The following is a 22,946-nucleotide window of genomic DNA, read 5'->3' on the forward strand; positions in this document are numbered from 1 at the left end:
CACAGTTTTGAGCTACCAGACACATCCATTAGCCCCTTCTTATTCAAGGTTGTGTCGCTGGGGCACCAGCCGGAGCAATGATGCCCTGACTTTCTTCTCCCCAGAAATCTCCTGCTGCGGTTCTAGTAGTGATGGGTAGATGAGGTTTCATGAAACAGTGTCTTGATTTTCCAAGGCCACCAGAGGGCACTGTCTGCTGTAAAATGTTTGGATTTCAAGAAATAATTCAATGAAACCTCTCATCATTTCTAAACCAAGAGCGCCAACTAGTGGCCTCTGAAACTGTTTCAACAACCCTGCAACATTGTTTCATGATACCTCATCTACCCATCATTTCTTCTAGTTGAATACCAATATGGTCACACAGAAGCAAAGCCTGGGTCAACTCCAGGCCCACTTTAGCATTAGACATCCCCACAGCATCTCGCCAGTGAGGCGTCTTTGACTCCTCCTCAACTTCTTTCAAGAGTTGCAGAGGTGCAGCGTTCTACCTTTGAGTCACTTTGAGATGACTGAGCTCCTCACCCTCTCTTTGCGAAAACATTTTTTGGCTATGAACTTGCTGCCATACCTGAGAGGTGACCAGTAAATTGAGCGTCACCTTTTGGCTCAGCTCTTTTCTTCACTACAGCAGACCAGTCTTCATGACTGACATTGCCTCACCAGTCCCTCATGTGCATCAGGTGCGTCTTTCCCTCACTGGTGAACATGACCTCAAGATTCTTGAACTCCATCTAGGGAAGGATCTCCTGGGCAGGACACCTTGAAACGCATGACCTGGATTGGTTCCAGATAATCTTACAGATGGCACCTCAACTTTACCACTTGGAAAATGGAATGGGTCTTCGTATGATGGAATGCAATCTTCTACTTCTTCACCTTTTCCACCCCTGATGGAACATCTTCCAGAAGATCGTCTTGCTGACATTGGATGTTAGGATGAGCAACACACTCTTCTTGGTTATGAAATGAAGCTTCATGAAGTAGTGTCATCAGGTGGGTCAGTAGGTCTCCAGGCGAATGATACTTTTCATTGAAATACTCATTCAAAGTCAAAGATTATATAGCAGACAGCGCCATCAGCTGGTCCCTGAAGACAAGGCGACTGCGTCGCGAAGCTTCGTCCGCCTGTCACTACTTAAAGAAATGAGGTCACTTCAGGATGTTTGGTTCTGTTTCTGCCGAGACAGCTCTTTATGCCCCCCCCGCTGAGAGGAGAAGTGTTTTTAAGGGGGTTTTCACCTCCTCGTCGCCTGCCTCGATGAATAATTGACAAGCATGAGGTCAGACTGCTCAAGAAGTCTGAAGTGGCAGGAGGCCCTTCTGCTCTTGAATTCATCACACTCCACCCCTCCTAAAAATGTCGGTCAAAACAGCGATTAAATACATTCCCGCTCCGTGTAACAACATGAGGTCGTGTTTTGGAAATCCAGGATAAAAGTAGTTGCTTTTAAAAAACAGATGTTTGTTTTTGTATTTTAAAATTTCAGGATGTTTTTCTTTGTTTGTCTATGCCGTTGTGAGGATAAGAACATTTAGCTGTGATAACTTTCCAGTTGCTCCCAAGCTACACAGGTCAAAGCATTCTTGTGGAGCATTCTCAGTGTCTGATGCATTCAAACAGGTCCTGAGAAAGAAAGTTCCGATCTGAAATTGGAAATATGTTTGCTGCTGGGAAACATATATGAGTACTTGTATGAGACAAGACAGTTAAGAAAAGGAGGGTGGGGAGGCAGAACACCTTGATCAGCCTTAGAAGGTGCGCAAATGCAGAGGATGAGAGACGCTTTTTTTATGCCTTTAGTTAGTAGAATAAAATAAAAATTACTTTAAGTACCCGTATATGGTGTGATGTGTTCACCATTTTTGTCTGTGGATAACTATGGTAGCGTTCACTTGAAGAAAAAAAAAATCTTGTTTTTGTAGGTAATTTATTTTTTGTTTTATTTTTACTGGTCTTTTTTTCTGTTTTATTGTGCTTTTTTCCACCATTTCCTCGAAGTCCTCAGGTGCCGACATACTTATAGTATAGCAATGCCATCCGTTACCTTAGACTCAGAGTCTTAGCCCCTCAAGAACAAACAATCAAAACACGGCTGTCATGTTCCCATCTGTCAAACTCTGCTATCATGGAACGGAATGAATAGTTGTGGAAGAAATACTATTGTGGAACAGTGGAAGAAGTGCTGTGAAACACACACATTTACATCTTGCCTCCATTTATGCAACACAAGGTTCACAGCGAATGAACCCTTCTGCTTTTCCGTTCCCAACTGCCCCTCAGCCACTTGACTGAGTGGAGATATATAATAATGCTTCGGTAAACCAATTGAAATGACCAAAGTTCAGCACAGCACCTCGACAACAGGCAGCTTTCTGGGGGGAGCTACCTTTCAATTTGACCATTAAACTTAAACTAATATCAATTAAATAAACCCACCAGACCACATTATTAAGTTCATCCTTGTAAACTTTCAAACAAGAGTTTTTGAGACATTTGTTTGGATCACTATGTTCAAATAGTTCTAAATGAGGTATGTTTAATTCATTTAAGACTCCAACACATCAAGATAATATTAGTTAAAAGCTACATGAGTGAGATTGTTATGCGTTCATATCACAAAAAAAACCTTTTGTTAAACTGTTTCCAGCTGCTTTTCTTACAATAAAAGATCTTTGCTGACGCCTAGTGGTGGTTTAGTGTCATTGCAGGCTGGTTCTGCTTCAGTATGTAACGTGGCATCAAACATTTTACACTGAAATGTTTATTGAGGTTTCATTGAACATATAAGAAGACAGTGGCACGCAACATCACATGACAATGACTTGGTTATTGCTTTCAGCCTGTTGCACCCGAGTGCATGCATTCTACATCAAAGTAGCGTCCAGACGGCTGGAGAGGTAAAACGCCGGGGCTCAACGATGGAAGCGCAAAACAGGGGTCACTGCGGCGAGCTGAGGTACATCTGGAGAGCAGGAGTGAAGATAAGGATGGTCCCTAATATGGACACGGTGAGGAAGGCCCACAGGAAAATTCTGTCCAGCACCTGCGCCACGAACTTCCAGTCCTGCACCACCTGAAACAAAGGATCGGCTTTATCAGGAAAGAATCTAGTCCAGAATTAAAGTGGCGGATATCGGGGATGAAGGTTCCTGGAGCTACCTCTCGGATGAAATGCTCCTTTTTGATGTGTCGGCTAATGTAGCGGACTGAATTGGTGGCTTTCTCCAGCATTGCCAGCCAGGCCTGGTTCTCGTCCTCCTTCCCTCCCAGTGGCCCCCTCTGCTGGCCCGGACTGTGGAGCCCCCTCCTGCCCATGCCTCTCTTGGGCTTGAGCTCCGGACTGTGCATCTCCATATCCGGGAAGTGGTATCTAAAAACAAAAAACAAAAATAAGAACCTGAATGTTTGCTGAACCTCTTCAGCTGTTAGCTGTGCTACCTGTCAGTGTGGCCCCTCATGCACAGCAGCCGCGGAAGTCTCTGCAGGAACAGGCTCTTCACCCAGGGGGCCATGGGGTGGTAGGTGGCCGAGGAGCGATGGTGCACATTAATGACAAATACGGTGACGATGATGGAGAAGGTGACGAAGATCATGATGAACAGCAAGTACTCTCCGATCAGTGGGATCACCTGGGACAAGCACAGGTCATTGTGGGTAAGATGGAGGTGGGACTGGTTGGTGAGAACATTTCACAAGTTTCAGCCCCAAGTTATTCTGCATCACTACGAGGTTTTCTTTTTACATCTGAAGTTAAAGCAACAGCATTTTTCCCTCAACAACATGGTAAGAACAGAGAGCGCCACCTAACTGAGCTCTGAAAATGAGGACAGTGTTTCATGAAGCTTCATCAGCACATCACAATACCTCATTTATCGACTCTTAAAAGTGCTCCTAACTTGCTTTCCAACCACACCCTCTCATTACTAGTGATGGGCTGATGAGGCTTCATGAAACAGTGTCCTCATTTTCCGAGTTCAGTAGGTGGCGCATTCGGTATAAAAATGAGGTGAAATTTTGTTGAAATGGTGGTTCAAATCCAAATACTAGTCAAACAGTGTCAACTAGTAGGCTATGAAAACACAGACAAGGTTTCATGAAACCTCATCATCACGAGAGTTCACCCTTTTTAAACCACAGTTATATCATTGCCTCATCACTACCCAGCAGGCTTTTAGCTAGGAGGGCGTCTGGGCGTCTGCAAAACATGAAAAAATGGACGCCAGGTTCTCGACCGTAGTTTGGCTGCCAGACGCCGCCATATACCAGCGAAATCTGGCGTCTATTTTTTCATTTTTTGCAGACGCCCTCCTAGCTAAAAGCCTGCTATCCAGACAAGTGGAGCCAACCCTTTCTATATAAGGAAACGGGACACCCTGGAAAGGAGGCCAATCAGTGCAGTGAATAACTTTGTGTTATACTCCAGCTGTAACTGTACTCTAACTCTAACTCTGCTTTCAATGGATTGTAGGTCTGTCACCAGTCTGCGTTGATCTGAATCCTACATGAGGAATACACATTAAAACGTTGACTCTCCTCCCGCCTCCTCTCTGTTTGTCAATACTGTAAATTTGCAGCTTGCTTAACTGCTTCGGTAGTTTTGCCGTTTTTGTGTTCATTAGAATGTAATCCTAGTTCAGTGTTTGAGAGATGATGGTGGCTGGGTTACAGAAGAGCACCTTGGAGGATGACGGGATGATTTCCTCTATGACCAGGAGGAACACAGTGAGAGACACCAGTACTGAGGTAGACAATGACAGCTTCTCGCCTTCGTCTGACGGCAGGTAGAAGACCAGCACGGTGAGGAAGGACAAGCCCAGGCACGGTATGATGAGGAAGAGGGTGTAGAACAGGGGCAGTCTCTTGAGGATGAAGGAGTAGGTGACAAAAGGGTACCAGTAGATCCCGTCCCTCCTGCTTCCCTTCACCCCCGTGGCGTTCAGAATCTCCCACTCGCCGTTGTCAAAGAAGTCTTTGCGATCCACGTAGTGATCCACCAGAACCAGGTCCACCATGTTCCCGTCGTAAGTCCATGACCCGAACTTCATGGAGCAGTTTTGCCGATCGAAAGGGAAGAAGGTGACGTCCATGGTGCAGGAGGACTTGTAGCTGGCGGGCGGCGTCCATGTGATGGTGCCGTCCCAGCGGACGATGGCCTTGGTCATCAGGGAGCCTTCGAAGCGTCCGTCCGCACTGAAACACAGAGAGACTGCAGAGAACGTACTCAAAATTTAAAAATGCTATCAGTGCTCACTTCTCATAGAGGACGATGTCTGGCAGCCATATTGTCTCTGAAGGCACTCGGATGGATGTTATCCCTTTGTAGTCGTCAGGGTTCCACTTCAGCTTGACGTCGACCCATTCCTGAAACAATCGTAGCAGGTCAGACTGACATTGGAAGAAACCAGGAGACTTCACAACAATATGGCCGCTGTCTTCATCCTAAGTTTTTGGGCTTTTCTTCAGATTTGACATCTGCTCTGGCAGCTTTTCTCCCCTGTGGTCAAAGAATGGTTCTTTTGAACCATTCTATTGAGGAAAACAGATGATAAAACAGGACTTTTCTAGTCCGTTTTTACCTGCCACAGCCACACGTTTGTCGTCATCAACTGGTTCTTCTCATCCTGCGGAGAAAACATCTCCATCAATAAGTCATTTTAAAGTCATCACCAAAGAAAACAACTTTTTAATTAAATTCAAATTACAGCCTCTTGAAGTCGACTTGAGTTTGCAGATGATGACTATTTTTGTTTGCCAATAACAAAGGGTTTACAAAGCTTAAGTCTAGTTATTGAGACTAGATCCCCTGTGTGTGGACGGACCGGTGCAGGGTAAACAGAGGAAAGTACCGCACTAATATACATGTTCTTCTACTTCTGATGTGTGAGTTTCAGCTCCACTGCATGAAATTGGTGACAGTTTTTTTACAGTGTCCTGAGGAGTTTTACTGTCCATGCTGGTAGATGCTGGGAAGTCTGTGCAGTCAGTCAGATTTAAGACGCTCCACCAGTGTAAATAATGGATGCAGAGCTCCGGGACTGACCGCCTCATTATTTCCTCTGCGCTGACCTGATGTAGTCTCTTCTCTTGACCTCTTAATCTTGAAGCTATCTCACACATAAACACAACTGAACAATCTCTTTTTTCATTTTCTCCCCCTCTGACCACAGAAAAAAAATAAAAGGCCAAGTCACCTGAGACAGCAACAGTGTTCTGTGTTTGTAATATAAACAACATTTATTGTAAATACACAACGCCAATCATGAGGGACTCGGAGTGGAGCCGGGTAACTTGACGTGTCCTCACCACATCCACCAGCTGCGAGATCTTCAGCCCGAAGTACACTGTGATGGTGTCGTTGGCGTGCTGCACCGGTCGCACCCACTTCTGGTAGCCGCGAAACAAGTTCTTCAACAGAGAATCTTCCATCTCAGCCAGTGACACAAAGTCGTCCGGGTCTGTGAGTAGAAGTAGAATTTCAATCGGAAAACTAGGAGAAGAGGAACATGACGACACAAAGAGGCGAAGCGTGTGAAGGGGAATTGTGCTGGAGAGGTTGGCAACACCCGAAGAAAGTGTTGAAAAGTTGAGAATAATGTGAGAAGTTGCGCAATCCTGCGGTGCAAGGTGAATCCCCCGAACAACACGATGACAAGCTGTGGCAACTTGTGAAGTCTTGTACAGGAGCCCAAAATATTATCGCAGGTCGACGGCCACAGCATAAGAGACATCACGTTGTATGTGGCAGTCAGACACACAAACAGATGCTGTCGGTTCATAAACTGTCACCGGGTCACAGCCAACTGACGGCACAGCAACTCAAATGACAAATGATCATGTGGACAAGATCAGCTCAGACAGCGCAAACGCCACAGGGAGGCAGGGTGCAGCCAAGCGTGAGACAGGGTAGTCAGTACGGGAGCGATGCTTATGCTGAGCAGGCGACGGCACGAAACCCATGTGCGTGTGTGCAGACAGCTGGGAGACATCGGGCCTCTGGGGGACGCAGTTATAGAAAACACACCGTGATGTTTTCCGTGTGAGCTGCGGGACATGTGGATTTATTCTACAGAGAAGATACACACGACGATTGTTTCTAATCATGTTAACCTTGGTAGAATGAACATCTACGACAGACAGTCGTATAAGTGCAACCCGGGGGCCACAAGTGGCCCGTTGCCTGTAGTTATGTGGCCCTCAAGTAGATGGAGGAAAACTCTATAACTGATCTTGAAGCAGCATTTCTGACAGCTGCAATTGTTCATCCCAGCTATTCACTTTCCCATATTTTAAATAAATATATAACAAAATTGTAAGGTTTTGAATAGTTGTTATTCACCACTAACATTCACAAATACACACATATTTGTCATATATTTTGGGAATTTTCAAATAAAGCCAGTTTTTAGGCTTATTTTTTAATTGTTGCTCGCTTCATTTTAGCATTTATTTTTATGCTTCCCACGTGTATTTTGGCTTGACGGTCCCCAGCAACAGTTACTGCACATTAACTGGCCCCAAGGAAAATGTAATTGCCCACACCTGATGTGCACTTTTCCCTTAAGCAAATGCAAAAAGGGCAACGTACATTGATGTTTTTGATGTGAGACAACTCTGCTGGATGTCTTCAATCTATTTAGGTCTTCGGTCTTTTGGCTGGTTCTGGAAATTGAGCTGCCGAACTCTGACCCTGATACATTCACTGGGTTGGTGGCACAAAACCATTGGGCTACTGTTGCTTTCTATGCATATGATCTCATTTTTACCGCTGCAAATAGGACCAGACAAGACAACACCTTGGGTTAGTTTGATGCATTTTTATTGCTTTGGCTTGAGTTGTTTTTACCAGTCGACGACTCAGATCTCAACATCAAGATGTGTGGGCCACTTGTGGGATGTGGGCCGTGGAGCGCATGTGTGGTGCGACCTACTCTGATCAATCACATTGTGTCTTTTATCAGCACATCAATGACCCTTGTGGAATCAAAAATACCCTGATCTGCACCACTGAAGACATCTTGAAGAAAAAAAACACACCAGCGCCCCAGAACTTGAAGCTTGAATTCTCCTGACCCGGTGCTCATGTGGGTCCTAAATTAGGTCATTGACACATCAGTGAGCATTGAGCCAAAACAATGATGACACTGAAAGTGCTCTCATCAATTATAGAGTCCAGGACGTGTCTTGTCTTTTACTTGAAGTCTCTCTCTTGCTAGAAATCCAGGGCAGATGGACGCATCCTCCAACACTTTCTCACTCACAAGGCATCACATAGCGGCTATTTTGAATGGACTTTTGTGTCCAATCTTGACATGTCGCATGTAAAGTTGCCATCGTTGAAAATATGTCCCACATTTGACGTGAAAATGAAGGACATGGGACGGAATTTTTCTTGATATAGTTTGAGGTGTCCCTGAATGCATGTCTGAAAATCAGTAAACCTCCTAACCTCTAATATCACGCAACACATCAAGATTTGACGCAAAAGGTCAAAGCTTTAAAAAAAAAAACAAACAAGGGTTATTTGATGTATTAGAAGTGAAAATGTGATGTTCACTGTCAACCTTCCCCAGTAAATAAGTAACACGAGGCCGTGGCATCCTGAAAGGCGTTGCCAAACAGCGAGTTATTATCATGACTATGTGTATGTCCTGCCCAGTCGGACATTTTGGGGGATCTCCAAATGAATTTCCTACACCTAACATGTTACCTCAACAACCATTTTTACATTGCTATACATTAAATACCACACATTTCAGACGTCCCAATTTTAAGCAGCAACAATTCTTTGCTGACATGGTGCTCGAAATTTGTGCACTGGAACCTCTGGGTACTCACACCCATGGGATTCTTTCAGGTATCAGTAACAGTCATTCCACAGTAAGAAAGGAAATGGATGGAATCCTAGAATATAGGCTTTAAAAGTAGTGTAAACTGGTGTTACACTAGACATATAAAATCTGCTTCTCAACGTAGGGAATGGCTTTGCTCACGCGACAATAACACTGCAAATGCGGAGCATACAGGCAAAAAGTGTCTCTGATGTTTTTAAATTTGTCTAGGATGCAATCAGTTCAGAGCCTGTGGCATCTGACCTCTTGAGACCGACACTTGGCAGCGCTGAAGGTAGAAGGGAAAGTTTGAATCAGCATCCTCTCCAGCAGGGAGAGATGAGAGGAGACTGTGGAGAGAGCAGATAAGGAATGAGAGAGGCAGACAAGCCCAAAGCAATTCCCTGAAGTGTGCCAGGAGGCCAGCGCGGGAACGGGAAGTTAAACTGGGGCACAAGGGTGACGAAAGACAACCGAACAAATAGAGAGGAGAACGCAAAGTCAAGGATTAGATGGTGCTGGAATTTCACCACCCTTGTATTTATGCTGTTCCTGGTAACATATGGAAAGCAAGATGTAAGCAAGGAAAGGCGAGAAAAACAACTCTATACTGTAAACATCAGCCGGCGTATCAGTGTGTGCCGGTTAGCACTGGTCTAGACGACCGGCTTTACATGGCCAGTATTTATAGTAAACGTAGAAATGTGTTTTGGTGACCTCAGCAATGCCTGGCTGCTCTTCATGAGCATTTGGAGAATTCATCTATCCGAGCTCTCACTGGATGGGATCCCATCTGGTTCTCAGCCAGAAACGAATGCGATGCTCACAGAGGAAATGTTCCCTGTGTTATGTAGAAATGTTTTGTAGCTGCGGGCATGTTTGAGTCTGCCAGAGCTGAGACTTTGCTTTATCTTTTCATTATTAGGGAAAGAAAGGGAGATGATGATAAAAAATTTAAAAAAAAGAAATGCTCTCTGTTATGCTGAAGCAGCCTCTTTGGCCAAGCTTGCACGCCACGTAACAAGCCCCTTGATACTCTCATGTACCTTTTCAAGCCACAAAGCTGCAGGTTTACTTTGTGGGAACAAGTTCAGCGGTGCTCCAGGGTCGGAAAATGAAGTGTCAAACAAAGCCCACTTTGATATGACACATAGCATTCTGTTAGGCTTTGAAACTAAAGAGGCTCTTCATGAAGCTTCGTGAAGCAGTGTCCACATTGGCAGCACTCAATAGGTGGCGCTCTTGGTTGTCAAGAACATTTACTTCCTGTACAGCGTTTCAGGCAGAGATATGGTCATCCAACCGCAACCTTCATCGCTAAACGTAGGACAAAGGGAGTGCCATCCCATATGATTTACCTAACCCCCATATCTAATATGTCTCACTGCCGCGGATGGCGGAACGTGCTTCAATTGAAAACCTAATGTGACGACATGTAGCGCTGAGGCCGGCCTTTGTTGTCAGGATATGACGCGAAAGTAAACAATGTCAAACGGTAAATGCTATGACAGTGATGGAGAAAACAGGTATCGCATGTAGCAAGGTATTTGGTAGTGATGGGCTGATGAAGCTTCATGACGCAGTGTCCTATTTCCGCAAAACAGAGCAAGATTTACTTCTAAAAACTAGTGTTTTTATTGCCATCAATATTATAAATGTCAACACTGCCCCTTTGCTCCATCATTTCTCTGTCGGACCGCTTCTTGATCTCCCCACAAACATTACGATTTTTAGTCATAAATATTGAGCATTTGCAACATTTCAGATCGTCGGACAGAGCGTTTTTTTGGAGTCGATTATCGGGAAATGTTCACTCTCAACTCACCCCAGACTTAAAGATTCTTTTATCGGATAATCTTAGAAGAGTAACTGGCGTTCACCACTCATGGTCGGGAAGGAGCAAAATAAGGACAAATTGTTATTGTTAAGTGCGTGGACTCCCTTCAACAACGGTGAGAAGATTCACTGTAAACCAAAGACATTAAACTAGTGGGTGCCATTCATATCTCCTGTGAGGAAAGCTCTGCAGCAAATGATGTATTCCTCCACACCGAGCAGCTGCCTCTAGTGGAATAGTTTCACGAATTCAGAGTTAAGGAGGATTCATTTTTAACACGTTAAGTGTTGTGTTCAATAGATTTCCCTCCATTGCATCATTTCCACAGCGAGTCAAGTCATTTGCCAACACTGGAAATGACGCACTGATACATTCAGTCAGCTCTTCGACCATCACCATAGGAAGTGGCGCTGCCTTCCTTTTACTCAGGAGAGCCTCACACACAGTTCACCGTCTAAGTGCTGTGTGTTTGAGAGCAAAGGTGAAGGACAGCATCGATCTGTCCAGTAGGCAGGAAAGCAGCGAGAGGATCGGGTCGGTAAAAATGAAAATGTAGTTTTTATTGTTCCTCAGACTCCAGAATGTTTTGTTGTCCTAGCATCCTGTGGAGACACAGTGGAGGAATCAGCAGCCTCCACCTGCTTGCTGTCCGACCACAGCTTGACATTTCACTGAAGCGCATGGCAGGGAATAAGCACTTCAATTCAAATGAAAAACATTCACCATTGTGAGCCCACTGGCCCACATGAATGACAGGGCCATGGGGTAAGAATGAGATAAGAAAAGACAGTGGTCCAAAATAGGAGATCTCCAGAAAGAAAACATTGATCAGCAAGTTTTTCTAAAAATGTGCAGCTGTTCTTTAGGGTAAAGCTATAACCCTTATACTACAGTTTGCATGTGTTTTATTGGTATTTTTAGTCTTTTTTTTTTTACTTTTTCTACACTTCGTCACTTGCTACTCATGATTTGGTTGCATGGTGCTGTGGCGATTATTATCCACCTTTCCGATTTATAGATTTAATCGTGGAGTTACAATAAGTCGACATCAAATGTTAGATGAAGAAGCATGTGAACGTTCTCATTGTTTGCCTTAGCACTAGTCAGCACCAAGCCAACATGACATGTGGCATTTGTGTTCCTGTATGTCAAATAAAAAAATGGTTATTGCTCATAACCATTGTGTTAGAAATGTGCCGTGTAGTAAGAAGAAGTATTCCAGTGAAAGAAGAATTAAAAACCTGTCATCTCTGTGCATTAGAGATTTTAGCAGCAGAGCAATGTATTTGTTGTTACAGTACATATAGAATGAATAATTGTTGGTTTAAAAAAAAAGATAAATATTATATACTGTACTGTACTAACAAAGCAGGGGCTAAAATGTATCAACAGATTAACCAAGCTGTTTGAGTTGTCAAGCTAAGAAGCTACAGCACAGAGGAGCAAGCACAACCAGCATCCTGTCGCCAGCAGACTGAGAGGGTGAATTTGGCAGAAGATTCATGTTGATATGTCGAGAGAAAAGACAGAGAATGAGCCCTTCTGTGGAGCGGAAACCTTCATCCTTCAAAAACAAATGTGGTCCATTGAGTTGTGCTACATTGTGGAAGCACAAATGCTGTCACTATTTTTTTCTTTTAGATTTTCCTCTCAACATTTACAATCCAAACATGACGAGAAAACAATCTTGTCTGTTTGCAGAAGCCGCCACACATTCTGTTTTCACCGATCTTCCATAACACCGTCGGAAGGCGATGCGTACCTTGCGGAGAGCCGGTCCCGATCAACAGGGAGAACCACAGCACCGTCCCCGCAAACTTCATGCTTCCGTCGACGAGCGCGATCACAGCGGGAATTCGATCATCTTTACGGGTCAAACCACCGCAGCCAAGGCAGCATCACTGGATCTCGGCAGCGGCGGCGGCAGCGAGGGTCGTGTTTTCATTGCTCCTCCCCCTCCCCGACGGTGCGCCGCGTTTCTTTGCAGCCACAGCCGAGCGGTGTTCGCGTGTGTCCCGTCTCGGTGATGGATGCTGGAGGAGAGGGATGGAGGGGGGAGGAAGAGCGAGGTGAGGGAGGAGGGGACACCCAAGAGGGTGCAGGTCGCACCACAAAAAAATGTAGGAAAAAAAGTATGAAGGACTGTTCAAAAAAAAAAAAAAAAGATTAAACTTTCATTTATTTTTCTTTGTTTTTTCGATAATGTTTTTGGAAATAAGGTCCATAAAGCGATGTGTTTAAGACACAGATTTGTCTGCGCAGATCGTGGTGCTCAAACGCGACGCTTGTGGGCCAATAAAGGCCAGCGGAAGAATATTTTGCGGACCGATCAACCTTCAGTTCCGTGTTTGGCAGCTGTCAATCTGCAAAGGTTTTAGACACTAAATTCCCATGAAATAACCATTAAAAAAAAAACAACAAAAAAACATGTTTATTTCATTCATTCATTTTGTCCTGCTATTATGTTTCAAATCAATCTTTAGTCTAATACAGTGGTTCTTAACCTTGTTGAAGGCACCGAACCCCACCAGTTTCATATGCTCATTCACCGAACCCTTCTTTAGTAAAAAATAAAATATGATACACTAACTGCAGACTAGACTGAGGGGTGGACCTCTGCAGCGGAGGCTCCACCGAACCCCTGAGACCGACTCACCGAAGTCCTAGGGTTTGATCGAACCCAGGTTAAGAACCACTGGTCTAATAGAAGAAGAAAATCTCTAACTCTAATGGAAATGGTGGTTTGAAAGATTTGAGAGTGCCATCTAGTGGCTCTAAAAACAAGGCTACTGTTTCATGAAGCCTCATGAGGTCATCCCTAGGCATTGGTGAAACCATGTCAGCTTTCTCAGGTCAGTACAGCAGTCATCAGAATTCCATTTCATTTTAAAATAAAACAAACGTAGCTCAACTCTCAAATACGATTAAATACTAAGACTAACTATCTGTCTGTCTGTCCTCTTTCTCTCTCTCTATACATATATATATATATATATATATATATATATATATATATAAATATATATATATATATATATATATATATATATATATATATATATATATATATATATATATATATATATACGCACATCAGATACTGAAAAGCGATATACTACAAAGCATAATGTTATTTGGACTAGTCTGTACTTTTATTTACAGCAATTGAGAGACACACTTGAGATTCTAGGATTTCAGATGACAAGGTCATGGAGGTCGTTCCATAAGTCCAGTGAGGACTGGGATTAATTTCCCCGACAGCCGACCTGTGCAGCCTTTGTTATGGAAATGCATTTGAGTGTGTGATTCTTGAAATTAACAGCGTCATGAAAGGAGAAGTGGCGTCAAGGCTGGGACGAAAACGCTGAGCCTTGTAAGCGAGCGGCCTCTATCAAGAAGAGCCGCTTGAGTTTATGTTAAGATTTTACAACTGGAAGCGGTGAACTGTGCGATTCCTCTCGGAAGCATCGTTTTATAGACGCCACATTAGCATAAATCCTCATAAATGCGTCGCTCATTTTGACGCGCAAAATGCCCGAGCTGCTACGTGACCCGCTGTTGGGTGTGAGGCAGCAGTGTCAGGGAAGGAGGGCATCGCTTGGTGTTCCACAAACCCACTTCTGTAATTGTGTTGATCTATATTTGATTTCCTCAGCTCTTATTGCTTTTTGACAACAGGTTCTGCCTCATCAGTGAAGCAGCTAATGAGGCATGATGGGTGCAGTACTTTTTGAAAAGCTCTCAAGCTTGGAAAGAAAAAAATCTGTTAGAGATTCTCCTTGCAGAATCAGCTGAGGTTGATGTGCACCGAATGATATTATTAAACTACGCATCCCCAAATATTTCATAATGTATTGTTTTGAAGGCAAACATTGTTATTATTATTATTATTACATCACTCACACTCATGTTTGTATCTCAATCCTCTCACTGATGTTGAACGCTTTCCCCACGCTCTCACCCTGAACCTAACCATCCAAAACACATGGCTAAACTTGACCTTGACTCTTAACCATTATTTATAATGACACTGCTATTTTGACGTTTTTATCCTAAAATTGAGGCTTTGGGTTGTGAGGACCGGCAAAAATGTCCCCACAAGTATGTGTGTTACCAAGAATTAGTCCCCACAACGATAGCTCTACAAGTACACACAAGCAGTATATATATAAATACATATATACAGTGGTACCTCGGTTCTCCACCACAATCCGTTCCAGACGGCCGTTCGAGAAGAGATTTGTTCGAAATCTGAATCGATTTTTCCCATTACAACGAATGGAAAAAGATCTAGTGCGTTCCAAGCCTTAAAATAGTCTTTTGTAGGAGTGAATGTAGAGTGTCTGCTGCAGGTGCGCTGTTCCTCTATGTGTGTGGCCGCTGCATGTGGGAGGGGTTGCCGAGTGAGTGAGGTCTCTCCAGAAGTGAAGAGGTGCCCGGTGCGTGTCCAGCTCTGAATGTGCGCTTCTGTGCAGTTTGGCTGTGACAAAGTCATCAACCAAGTCACGCTCTGTCCCAGACTCGCCTCATCCCTGTCCCAGCTCCAGCCCACAACAGGACATCAAACCCTGGAGTGGTGTGGAGAGCGAGCACCTCCCCTGTGACACTCTACCACGGTCCAGTGTGGAGACAGGAAAGGTTTTACTCCTCAATATGAAGAAAAAACAGTCAGTAAATGTAGCTAACGGGACACGTCTGCATACAGAGGCTGCGTTATACACAATAACACAACGCGTCGTGGGTCAGCTGAGATATATATATATATATATATATATAGAGAGAGAGAGAGAGAGAGAAAGAGATAGATAGATAGATAGATAGATAGATAGATAGATAGATAGATAGATAGATAGATAGATAGATAGATAGATAGATAGATAGATAGATAGATAGATAGATAGATAGATAGATAGATAGATAGAAAAATAGATAGTTCCTGAGTTGGAAAATCTTCTCCAACTCAATGCAGAGTAAAAAAAACAGACCTCAAATGAAGTTGTGAAAGAGATGGGTTCTCTTTTTCTAATTAATTTTGAGCTACCAGCAGCTGGTAGGAAACACACACACGTACACACGAAACTGCAGACTTTTTTTCCTCTTGACTGCCTTTATTGGCTTTGTATAACTCATTAAAAGTGTCTCACTCTGATCTGCTGTTGCCAAGACTTGCCCAAGGGAGGAAGAACCTTCCACAAACCACACACACACAAACACGATCGGCTTTGCTTATCTAACACCCAAATAAGACTGAACTTCCTTTTCATCTTGTGAGAAGTTGCAGATCGCGGTGATGAGTGCAAGTGAAACTACAGAATTGGTCGAGATGGAGGTCACCTGGAGGTCGTGCGTGTGAACCATCGCAGCTGCCTGCACACATCAAATATTTTCTTTGGCACCAGAGTTTGAAATTTGGCATGATCACAATTGAATGTATCTGAGAGCTTTCATCCTTCATTTTTATTTGTTCCTCATTTTCAGAGCATGATTTTGTGTCGCCTCGCTGTTGTGTCTTCCTAGTTTCGATTTCTGCAGTTTAGTTAGCTGTAGAATGTAGTCAATTTGTGACTTTATGTACATAAAATCACTTGCATTCATTCACTTGAAACAGAGGAAACAACATAACCGCACAGAGACAGCTAGACACGCTTGTGTTTGAACAGTGGGTGGTTGTAATAGCCCGGTCGGCATGACAACGTCGACATCTCCTGCACAACAATGATTTACGACGCCTCAATGACCTGTGTGTCTAACTAGTAGCAACTCCCGTGAGCCTGGATCTTATTCTCATCCTGCCTTCGACGGAGGGTGACTATCTGAGGACTGGAGTGGATGTCGGTGGGAAAAGAGTAGAGTAATGAGAAAGGAATCTTCGGCCAGTACACATGAGCCCAAGTCGACACCATGGAATTGTTGTTTGTGAGAGTACTCAGCTACCGTATATGGGTCATCACGCTAGGTTTACATGAGGCAATCGTTCAATGGCTGCTTTCATTTCAGTTGAATCCAACTGGGGAAAAAGACAAAACGAATAAGTCTGATCCTGTAGTTTGCCTGACATTCCAGTAACATATTTTCTATTTCCTCTTTATGTTTTTTGGGTCATTGTAAACAAAATGTGTTCAACACGATCTTGACTGCCAGGACGCCATGAGCACATTGAATTTCATGTGTTTGTCTTGGAAACGGAGCAGAATAGGTTGCGGTTTCACACCCTGAGTCACTGGTTTGATGGTCCCCGCGGGCAACTCTTTGTCTTTGATTGACGTTTCTGGATACCTCCACTTTGAATTTCTTTGGGCTCTGAACATTCCATCATGATCCTCGCTTTTGAGGGAATCATTCCGAGTCTCCCGATGTCCCGGTCCTTCCCAAAGTCTCTCCATTATTGATAATGAAAAAGCTACAGGGGAAAATGCTACAGGAATGCTGGAGCTCCTGCTTCTCGTAGCAATCTTGTCTGGTGCCTTTGATCTCCTGAGCTGCCTCTACAAATTGATAAGTGGATTTTCTTGAGCTGATGAGGTTCTGTGAAATAGTGACCTCATTTTCAGAGGACGGTTGGTGGCGCGCTCTGTTTTTAATAAAATTATTGAAATGGTTGTTGACATTCAAAGATTGTAGCTGCAGGGAGGTCCCTGACAATGAGGACTGTGAAGCCTCATGAAGCCTCAAGGGCCTGTCACTAGTTTTCACCAACTGACCTCCTGCCTGATCTTGCTAGTCCTGACTAGACTGGCGAGGTTAGCAAGCACCAAGTGTCAAAAAGAGGCTCTCATTGACTAGAGTTGGGACCGCACACGTCGAAAGCCTGCGACCTTTGAAACCTCCTGGGAAACTGGCCCATAATCACGCCTCATCCATCCATCATGCCCTGCATCCTTTGCTGCTTCATTTCAAAACACTGTGTTCATCCTTAGCAGAAAAAAAGTTTTTATCCATCTACAGAAAAGAAAACAAATGGGAACTCAGGAACTGTTTATTTTGCAAGTAAATGCCTATCTGCAAGTCAGTTTTAAGGCAAATGAAATGACTTCTTCATTCTCTCCGCTGAGACGTCACAATATCTTGCATGACAGAGACAATCGTGGCAGGACGCCTGATGAAAAGCCCCGTCTGATTTTCTGCCCCAGATGTTGAGGCAGCCAGTCGCAGCTGCAGTGGCAGAGGAACTTTGCTGATCCAGCGTTGCCCAAGCTGGTCAATTATCAATGATACGGAAAGGCGAGGAGCACACTGGCAGGATGGCTGCAGAGCATGCACTGCGGCAGTCAGACCCAGCAAGCAGGGAGGGCAACATCCAGTGAGAGATTTCACTGTTGCCTTGGTTGGTACACCAGTACAGGCTCAAAGGCACAAGAGGCAACTGAAGTCAGGCAAATTCTCTTCTTGTATTTATCCTGTCAAGACTTTTGACGTAGACCTTCGACTGAAATTATTGCAGAGCAGTGGTTTCAAATCTGGACAATTCACCAGCCTGCCAAAATCTAGTCACATTTAGGAAATAAAGTCCTCAAAATTGTTCTTTGCTGAGGGAGACTAGTGGATATTGGAGTTTCTGTCATCCATATGTCCATTGTCAGTTTGACCCTGGTGGGACTGCGGCTTGCCTCGATCTTTCCCATGAGGCGGCGCTGTGCCCACTTCAGTTCAACACCGTGACTCAGCCACACGCTGACAGGTAGACGTGACGCTGAGCGCAAAAGAATGCTACAGCGTGACGTACCTATGTGCACACCCACTCAAACGCTGCCACACAGCTGGGCATGATGGTGCAGCTCATTCTGTCAACGCTGCTTCATCTCGCTGCCATGCTGTGACTGCCACAGAAATATTCTGGGAGAGCTGAGTCACAGAGACTTGTCTCGTTCGCGACTGCTACACTCCATGCATGTGCATTCACATATTCACACACTCATGCAGACAACAAGCTCCTGTGAAGCTTAAGTTGTCACATAAATGCTGTGGACTGCAAGTAAAACGATGACTAAGTCAGAGCCTTCCTTCCCAAACATACACAAGGAAAAGGGTGAATACAAGCACGGCAATATGCCATCACAGCATTGCAAACTTGAGCTTCAGTATTCTGTTAAAGCAGAGGTGACCTTTGAGGGTTAAAGATGAGAAATGTCAGTCGACCTGACTGGAGAAAAAAAAAGAGAAACAGCTGTTTAGGCAGGAAAAGTAGCATCCGTTTCAGAAATGCTTCAAGGGTAGGAAAACAAATGATAGTCATTTCAATATGGTTGAGACCGGTCGATGAATATCAAGCGTTCTAATGTCAATGTATGTGCTTTTACTTAAACGCATGCTAATATGTCAATACCTCACGGCCAATGAAGTTAAAGGGGCCCTCTTTACAGATTCTTATGTAAACATTTAAATGCTTGTTCTACACAATGTGTAAGTGCCACACAAAGAGGTTCTGCCATTTTGATGTTACAGCGTAATAAGGCTCAGAATTCTTGTGGTTGATTGGTTGTGGCAGTAGGCGTGTGACCGCTCCACCAGGTTCGAAAGCATCTTCCCTTATTAGGGTTTATGTCAGGTGTGACCAGTCCGGCCTTTTATGGAGACCATTCATTCACACATGCAACCTTTATGCTTTCGACAGTGGGAGGAAACTGGAGCGCCCGGAGTCAAACCGCGCAAGCACGGGGGAGAACATAAAAGCTGGAAGTGAACCTGCAACCATCTTGCAGTGAGGAGGCAGCATGAACCACTACACTGACTGGCACCTCTATTAAATATTAAATATGATAGTAGTACTGCTACAGTACTACTTCTTACAGAGTCAAATAAGGACCTTGGAATTACAGGTTATGGCCCGTTTCATGAAAACTGTTCTGGAAAACGACACCCTTTCTTGGATGTTTAATTTCATTGTAATTCCATGAGTCATGCTTATTGACTGTGTCTCCATTGTAATAGTGTAAATATTGCGTTCATATTCTGAAAGGTGGTGACAGAGCAGTGAGCAAATACTGTTGTCAGCCCACACTGGTTGGTCCCTCAATGTTCAGCAGCCGTGTTCGATGTCAGTGTGGGGGCCATTATTAGAGTGTAAAAGAAGTATAATTTTCTACATCAGCTCTTTTCGAGATGATCCGCTCAAACAGAAACAGGCGCGGCAGTTTATCAATGAAGCAATGGAAACAAGCAGTAGTTCAACCAGTCGATCACAAATCCCCTCAGTGGACGGTGTCAGTCGTGCTTCTGTCTCTCGTCCCACCAAAATAAATAATCGGTTCTCCACCACAATCCGTTCCAGACGTCCGTTCTGGATTTTCGTTCGAAATCCGAAGCAAAAAAATCTCAAAATCTTTGTTTGAACTCCGATTTGTTTGAAGTCCGAGACGTTCGAAAACCGAGGTACCACTGTAGTTTGTTTCTCTCCAGATCATCAAAAGTCTGACTCTCACCCACATACACGTCAAACATAATCTCGGGGCTCCAAGATAATGGCCAACATTCAGAGCCGTCCCAAAAGTGAGTGGCGTGATAACAGATTTGTCTGGAAGCTCCCCAAAACTTGAAGAAAATGAAGTGGATGGAGGTAAATTGAGGGGAAAATGCTGACATTTGGCTGATAAAATAGAAAAGCGCACAGTAACTGGTCGAGCTCGATGGCACAAAACATTGAAAGTAGAGCTCCTGTTTAAAAAAAAAAAAAAAAAAAAAAGGATGTATAAGTATACAGTTTTTGTTTGAATGTTTTTTTTGCTATCAACAAATGAGGTATGTCAGATCTGTTTATTTTAGTTTGTGGGTCACTTCTTTTATTCATAAAACCAACACGAGAAGAGAAAATGCATTGTTCCTATTGCAAGAACTGGCACCCGATACAGATGCGATCATCCCATTGAACGGGTGGTTTTCAGAGTACGTACCAACCATTGATATGGACCAAGCTGCCTGGCTGTCATTCATGCCATAATACCGAGTCACTGGCTATGAATTTGGGCTCAGTAGTCATATATGCTTATTATATATGGCCAAAATGTTTATGATACAGTCATAATTGACCTCACCAATCCGGTACGTTTTATGACAATATGATCTTTACTGGCCGCGTTATTAAGGAAAAACAATGTTTTTGCGACCCATAATTCATTGCAGCAACACAAGACGTATCCCTCCTTCTTTTAATGCCGTGACCACTGCCTGCTCGACCAACTAGGAGGCTGTGTAGGAGCCTTACTGGCTCATGGGTGATGCGTACAATAAAAAAAGAAAAAAACGTATGATTAGTCAAGTTAAACTTGTGTATGGACCACCTGTCCCAATCTCCAATAAATAATCTGAATAAAAAAACATTCATTAAACTGAGCAGAAGTGTATCAGTACAAAAGATATGCTGTAAAAAAAACTCTCTGGCACAGTACCGTCCTCTGCGTTTCCTGATGACATTTAGAATGGATCTGAAAAATGTTTGAATTCCTGAATTGCAAAATACAGCATGAAATAAGAATACTTTTCTTACATGGAAACTCAAATCTCATGTAAACAATGATTTGCTTCACTTCTTTTGGTCAGTCTGTTTTACTTCTCCGTCTTCCAACAGTGCAAATCCAGGCAAAAAAGGCGTTCTTCTGACTTCACGCGTCGCTACCGTGGACAAATACATGACAGCACTACATCCACCATATTCTTTATAATGGGAGGTTGGGGATGGAGATTGTGTGGTAGATAGTGAGCCAAGGTCATCTCCCAGGCATCCACAAAATGGACGTTGATGCCTTTGAACACAGCCCTGAGGACCTTATCGCGTTGAATGGAGTACCAGTCACTATTGACCAGTGTTTCCTGTAGGTTCAAGTATTTTAAATTTGCCGTCCTGATGATTATCACTGTTTCTGGATATCTTCTCAACATTCGCTCCATGGCCCTGCGGATGCTATTTAGCCGCTGGAGATAAACTTCCACGGGGAATGAGCTGAAGTGAGACCAGATGCCGATCACCACAACCATATCAGGTCCTCCTACTAGTCTGTCCAGTTCGTTCGCCACGTAACGAATGTTGTTGACGTTAATGTTTCCAAAACGAATAGGGGGACCATGGGCCCCGAATGTCAGCAAGATGTTGTTTTGATAATCCATGGCCATAAAAGGTCCAGTTTGTCTGTTGCTCTTCAGGTCAAACTCTTTGAGACCTGGAAAAGAAAGGGAATAAGTAAAGTTGCTAAAGGGCTAATGTGAAGTATTGAAATACCCGAGTGCGCGCTTGTGAGGTACAAGAACCACTGTCGAATGGTCGAGTCTCCGAACAGGTGGATGGTTTTGCCTTTCAGACATTGACCAATGGCAGAGCTGGTGTTGAAGTGCTTGACTGGGGTGCCTTTTAGGGACTGCCAATCGCCGTGGTAATAATAGCCGCTAGCCTCCGGTGGCGGCCTCTTTTTCTCTTTCAGGAAAGATGGATGGAAATCAGACGTATTTTTATGTTGTTGTGTGTTGAGTATGAGAGAGTGGAGCTTACCATTCTTTGCTGGCAGCACAGTCAAGTTAGCATTTCCCGACGGCGGTATGACAACTTTCATGTTGATATTACTGAAGATTTAAAAAAACAGAACAATCTTCATGATGTTGTTTTATAACTTCAGGTTTTGCCTAACTCCAAATATGGCGGTCAGAAATTACGCATTGATACTGGCTAATCTAACGTGAAAATGAATGGAAAGACCTACTGTGCGTTTACACAGGCACCAAATCCGACTTTTTTTTTTTTGTCGGTGTAATACTGCTACATAAGGATCCTGCCTTTGGAGTTGTACTAAAATCAAGAGCTACATTTAAAATTCAATTCCAGACTCCCTCAAACGTTTCTCGCAATGAATTACGGTCAGTGGAAAAACTGAATCTGTTTGCATCCACAAAACTCCTTGTCTTCAACCTGAACATGATATGATCATAATGATGATGGTGGCTAGTTTTATTTCAATTTTGACAGCCATACATTTAATTAATAAAATATACTAAATTAAAGCTTGGATTTATCCTGAACCTTTCAGCAAGAGAATAATGGAAAGAAGGAAATAAAGGAAATTACGAACAGCTGCACCAGCAGTGTGTATGGAATTGGTTCCAAGACATTGGGAGAAACTTATTATAACACCATTGGAATAGTTCCCATGTTGTATGTTGTATGTTGTATGAGGCTCCCCGACACGGTGTCATCGTCATGCTTACTTTTGAAAGAGCTTCTCCTCATTGGCTCTGAGGTTTTGATGAAATCCATTTTTGTAATGGTTTATTCTTGTGTCACAGCCCAGCATTTTGG

The 22,946-nt window shown here is 43.7% G+C and overlaps 2 protein-coding genes across 2 annotated transcripts in view; both read right to left on the bottom strand.

Moving 5' to 3' along the window:
• Positions 1-2,762: 2,762 nt before the first annotated feature.
• LOC128753683 (neuronal acetylcholine receptor subunit non-alpha-3-like) lies at positions 2,763-12,677 on the bottom strand. Its single transcript, XM_053855623.1, has 8 exons — positions 12,432-12,677; positions 6,308-6,459; positions 5,581-5,625; positions 5,256-5,365; positions 4,681-5,194; positions 3,443-3,633; positions 3,164-3,374; positions 2,763-3,077 (listed from the first exon to the last, which is right to left on the bottom strand). Exons 1-8 carry the CDS (start codon positions 12,490-12,492, stop codon positions 2,943-2,945), a joined length of 1,419 nt encoding a protein of 472 aa, XP_053711598.1. The 5' UTR covers positions 12,493-12,677; the 3' UTR covers positions 2,763-2,942.
• Positions 12,678-21,274: 8,597 nt separating this feature from the next.
• The window catches only part of LOC128753509 (NXPE family member 3-like), a 4,227-nt gene continuing 2,555 nt past the window's right edge, over positions 21,275-22,946 (bottom strand). Inside the window, exons 3-5 of the mRNA XM_053855291.1 lie at positions 22,856-22,946; positions 21,879-22,216; positions 21,275-21,819 (exon numbers count right to left, since the gene is read on the bottom strand). The exon at positions 22,856-22,946 is cut by the window's right edge and continues 205 nt beyond it. Coding sequence (XP_053711266.1) covers positions 21,275-21,819; positions 21,879-22,216; positions 22,856-22,946 — 974 coding nt within the window. The remainder of the gene's footprint in view (positions 21,820-21,878; positions 22,217-22,855) is intronic.

This window comes from Synchiropus splendidus, chromosome 2 (genome assembly GCF_027744825.2).
Source record: "Synchiropus splendidus isolate RoL2022-P1 chromosome 2, RoL_Sspl_1.0, whole genome shotgun sequence".
Classification (NCBI taxonomy): Eukaryota; Metazoa; Chordata; class Actinopteri; order Syngnathiformes; family Callionymidae; genus Synchiropus; species Synchiropus splendidus.

Coding starts and splice junctions, on each gene's coding strand:
- LOC128753683 (XM_053855623.1), bottom strand. CDS start 12,492: ATGAAGTTTGCGGGGACGGTGCTGTGGTTCTCCCTGTTGATCGGGACC. Junction 6,460..12,431: donor CGGGACCGGCTCTCCGCAAG/GTACGCATCGCC, acceptor TTCTACTCACAG/ACCCGGACGACTTTGTGTCA. Junction 5,626..6,307: donor TCTCGCAGCTGGTGGATGTG/GTGAGGACACGT, acceptor TTTTCTCCGCAG/GATGAGAAGAACCAGTTGAT.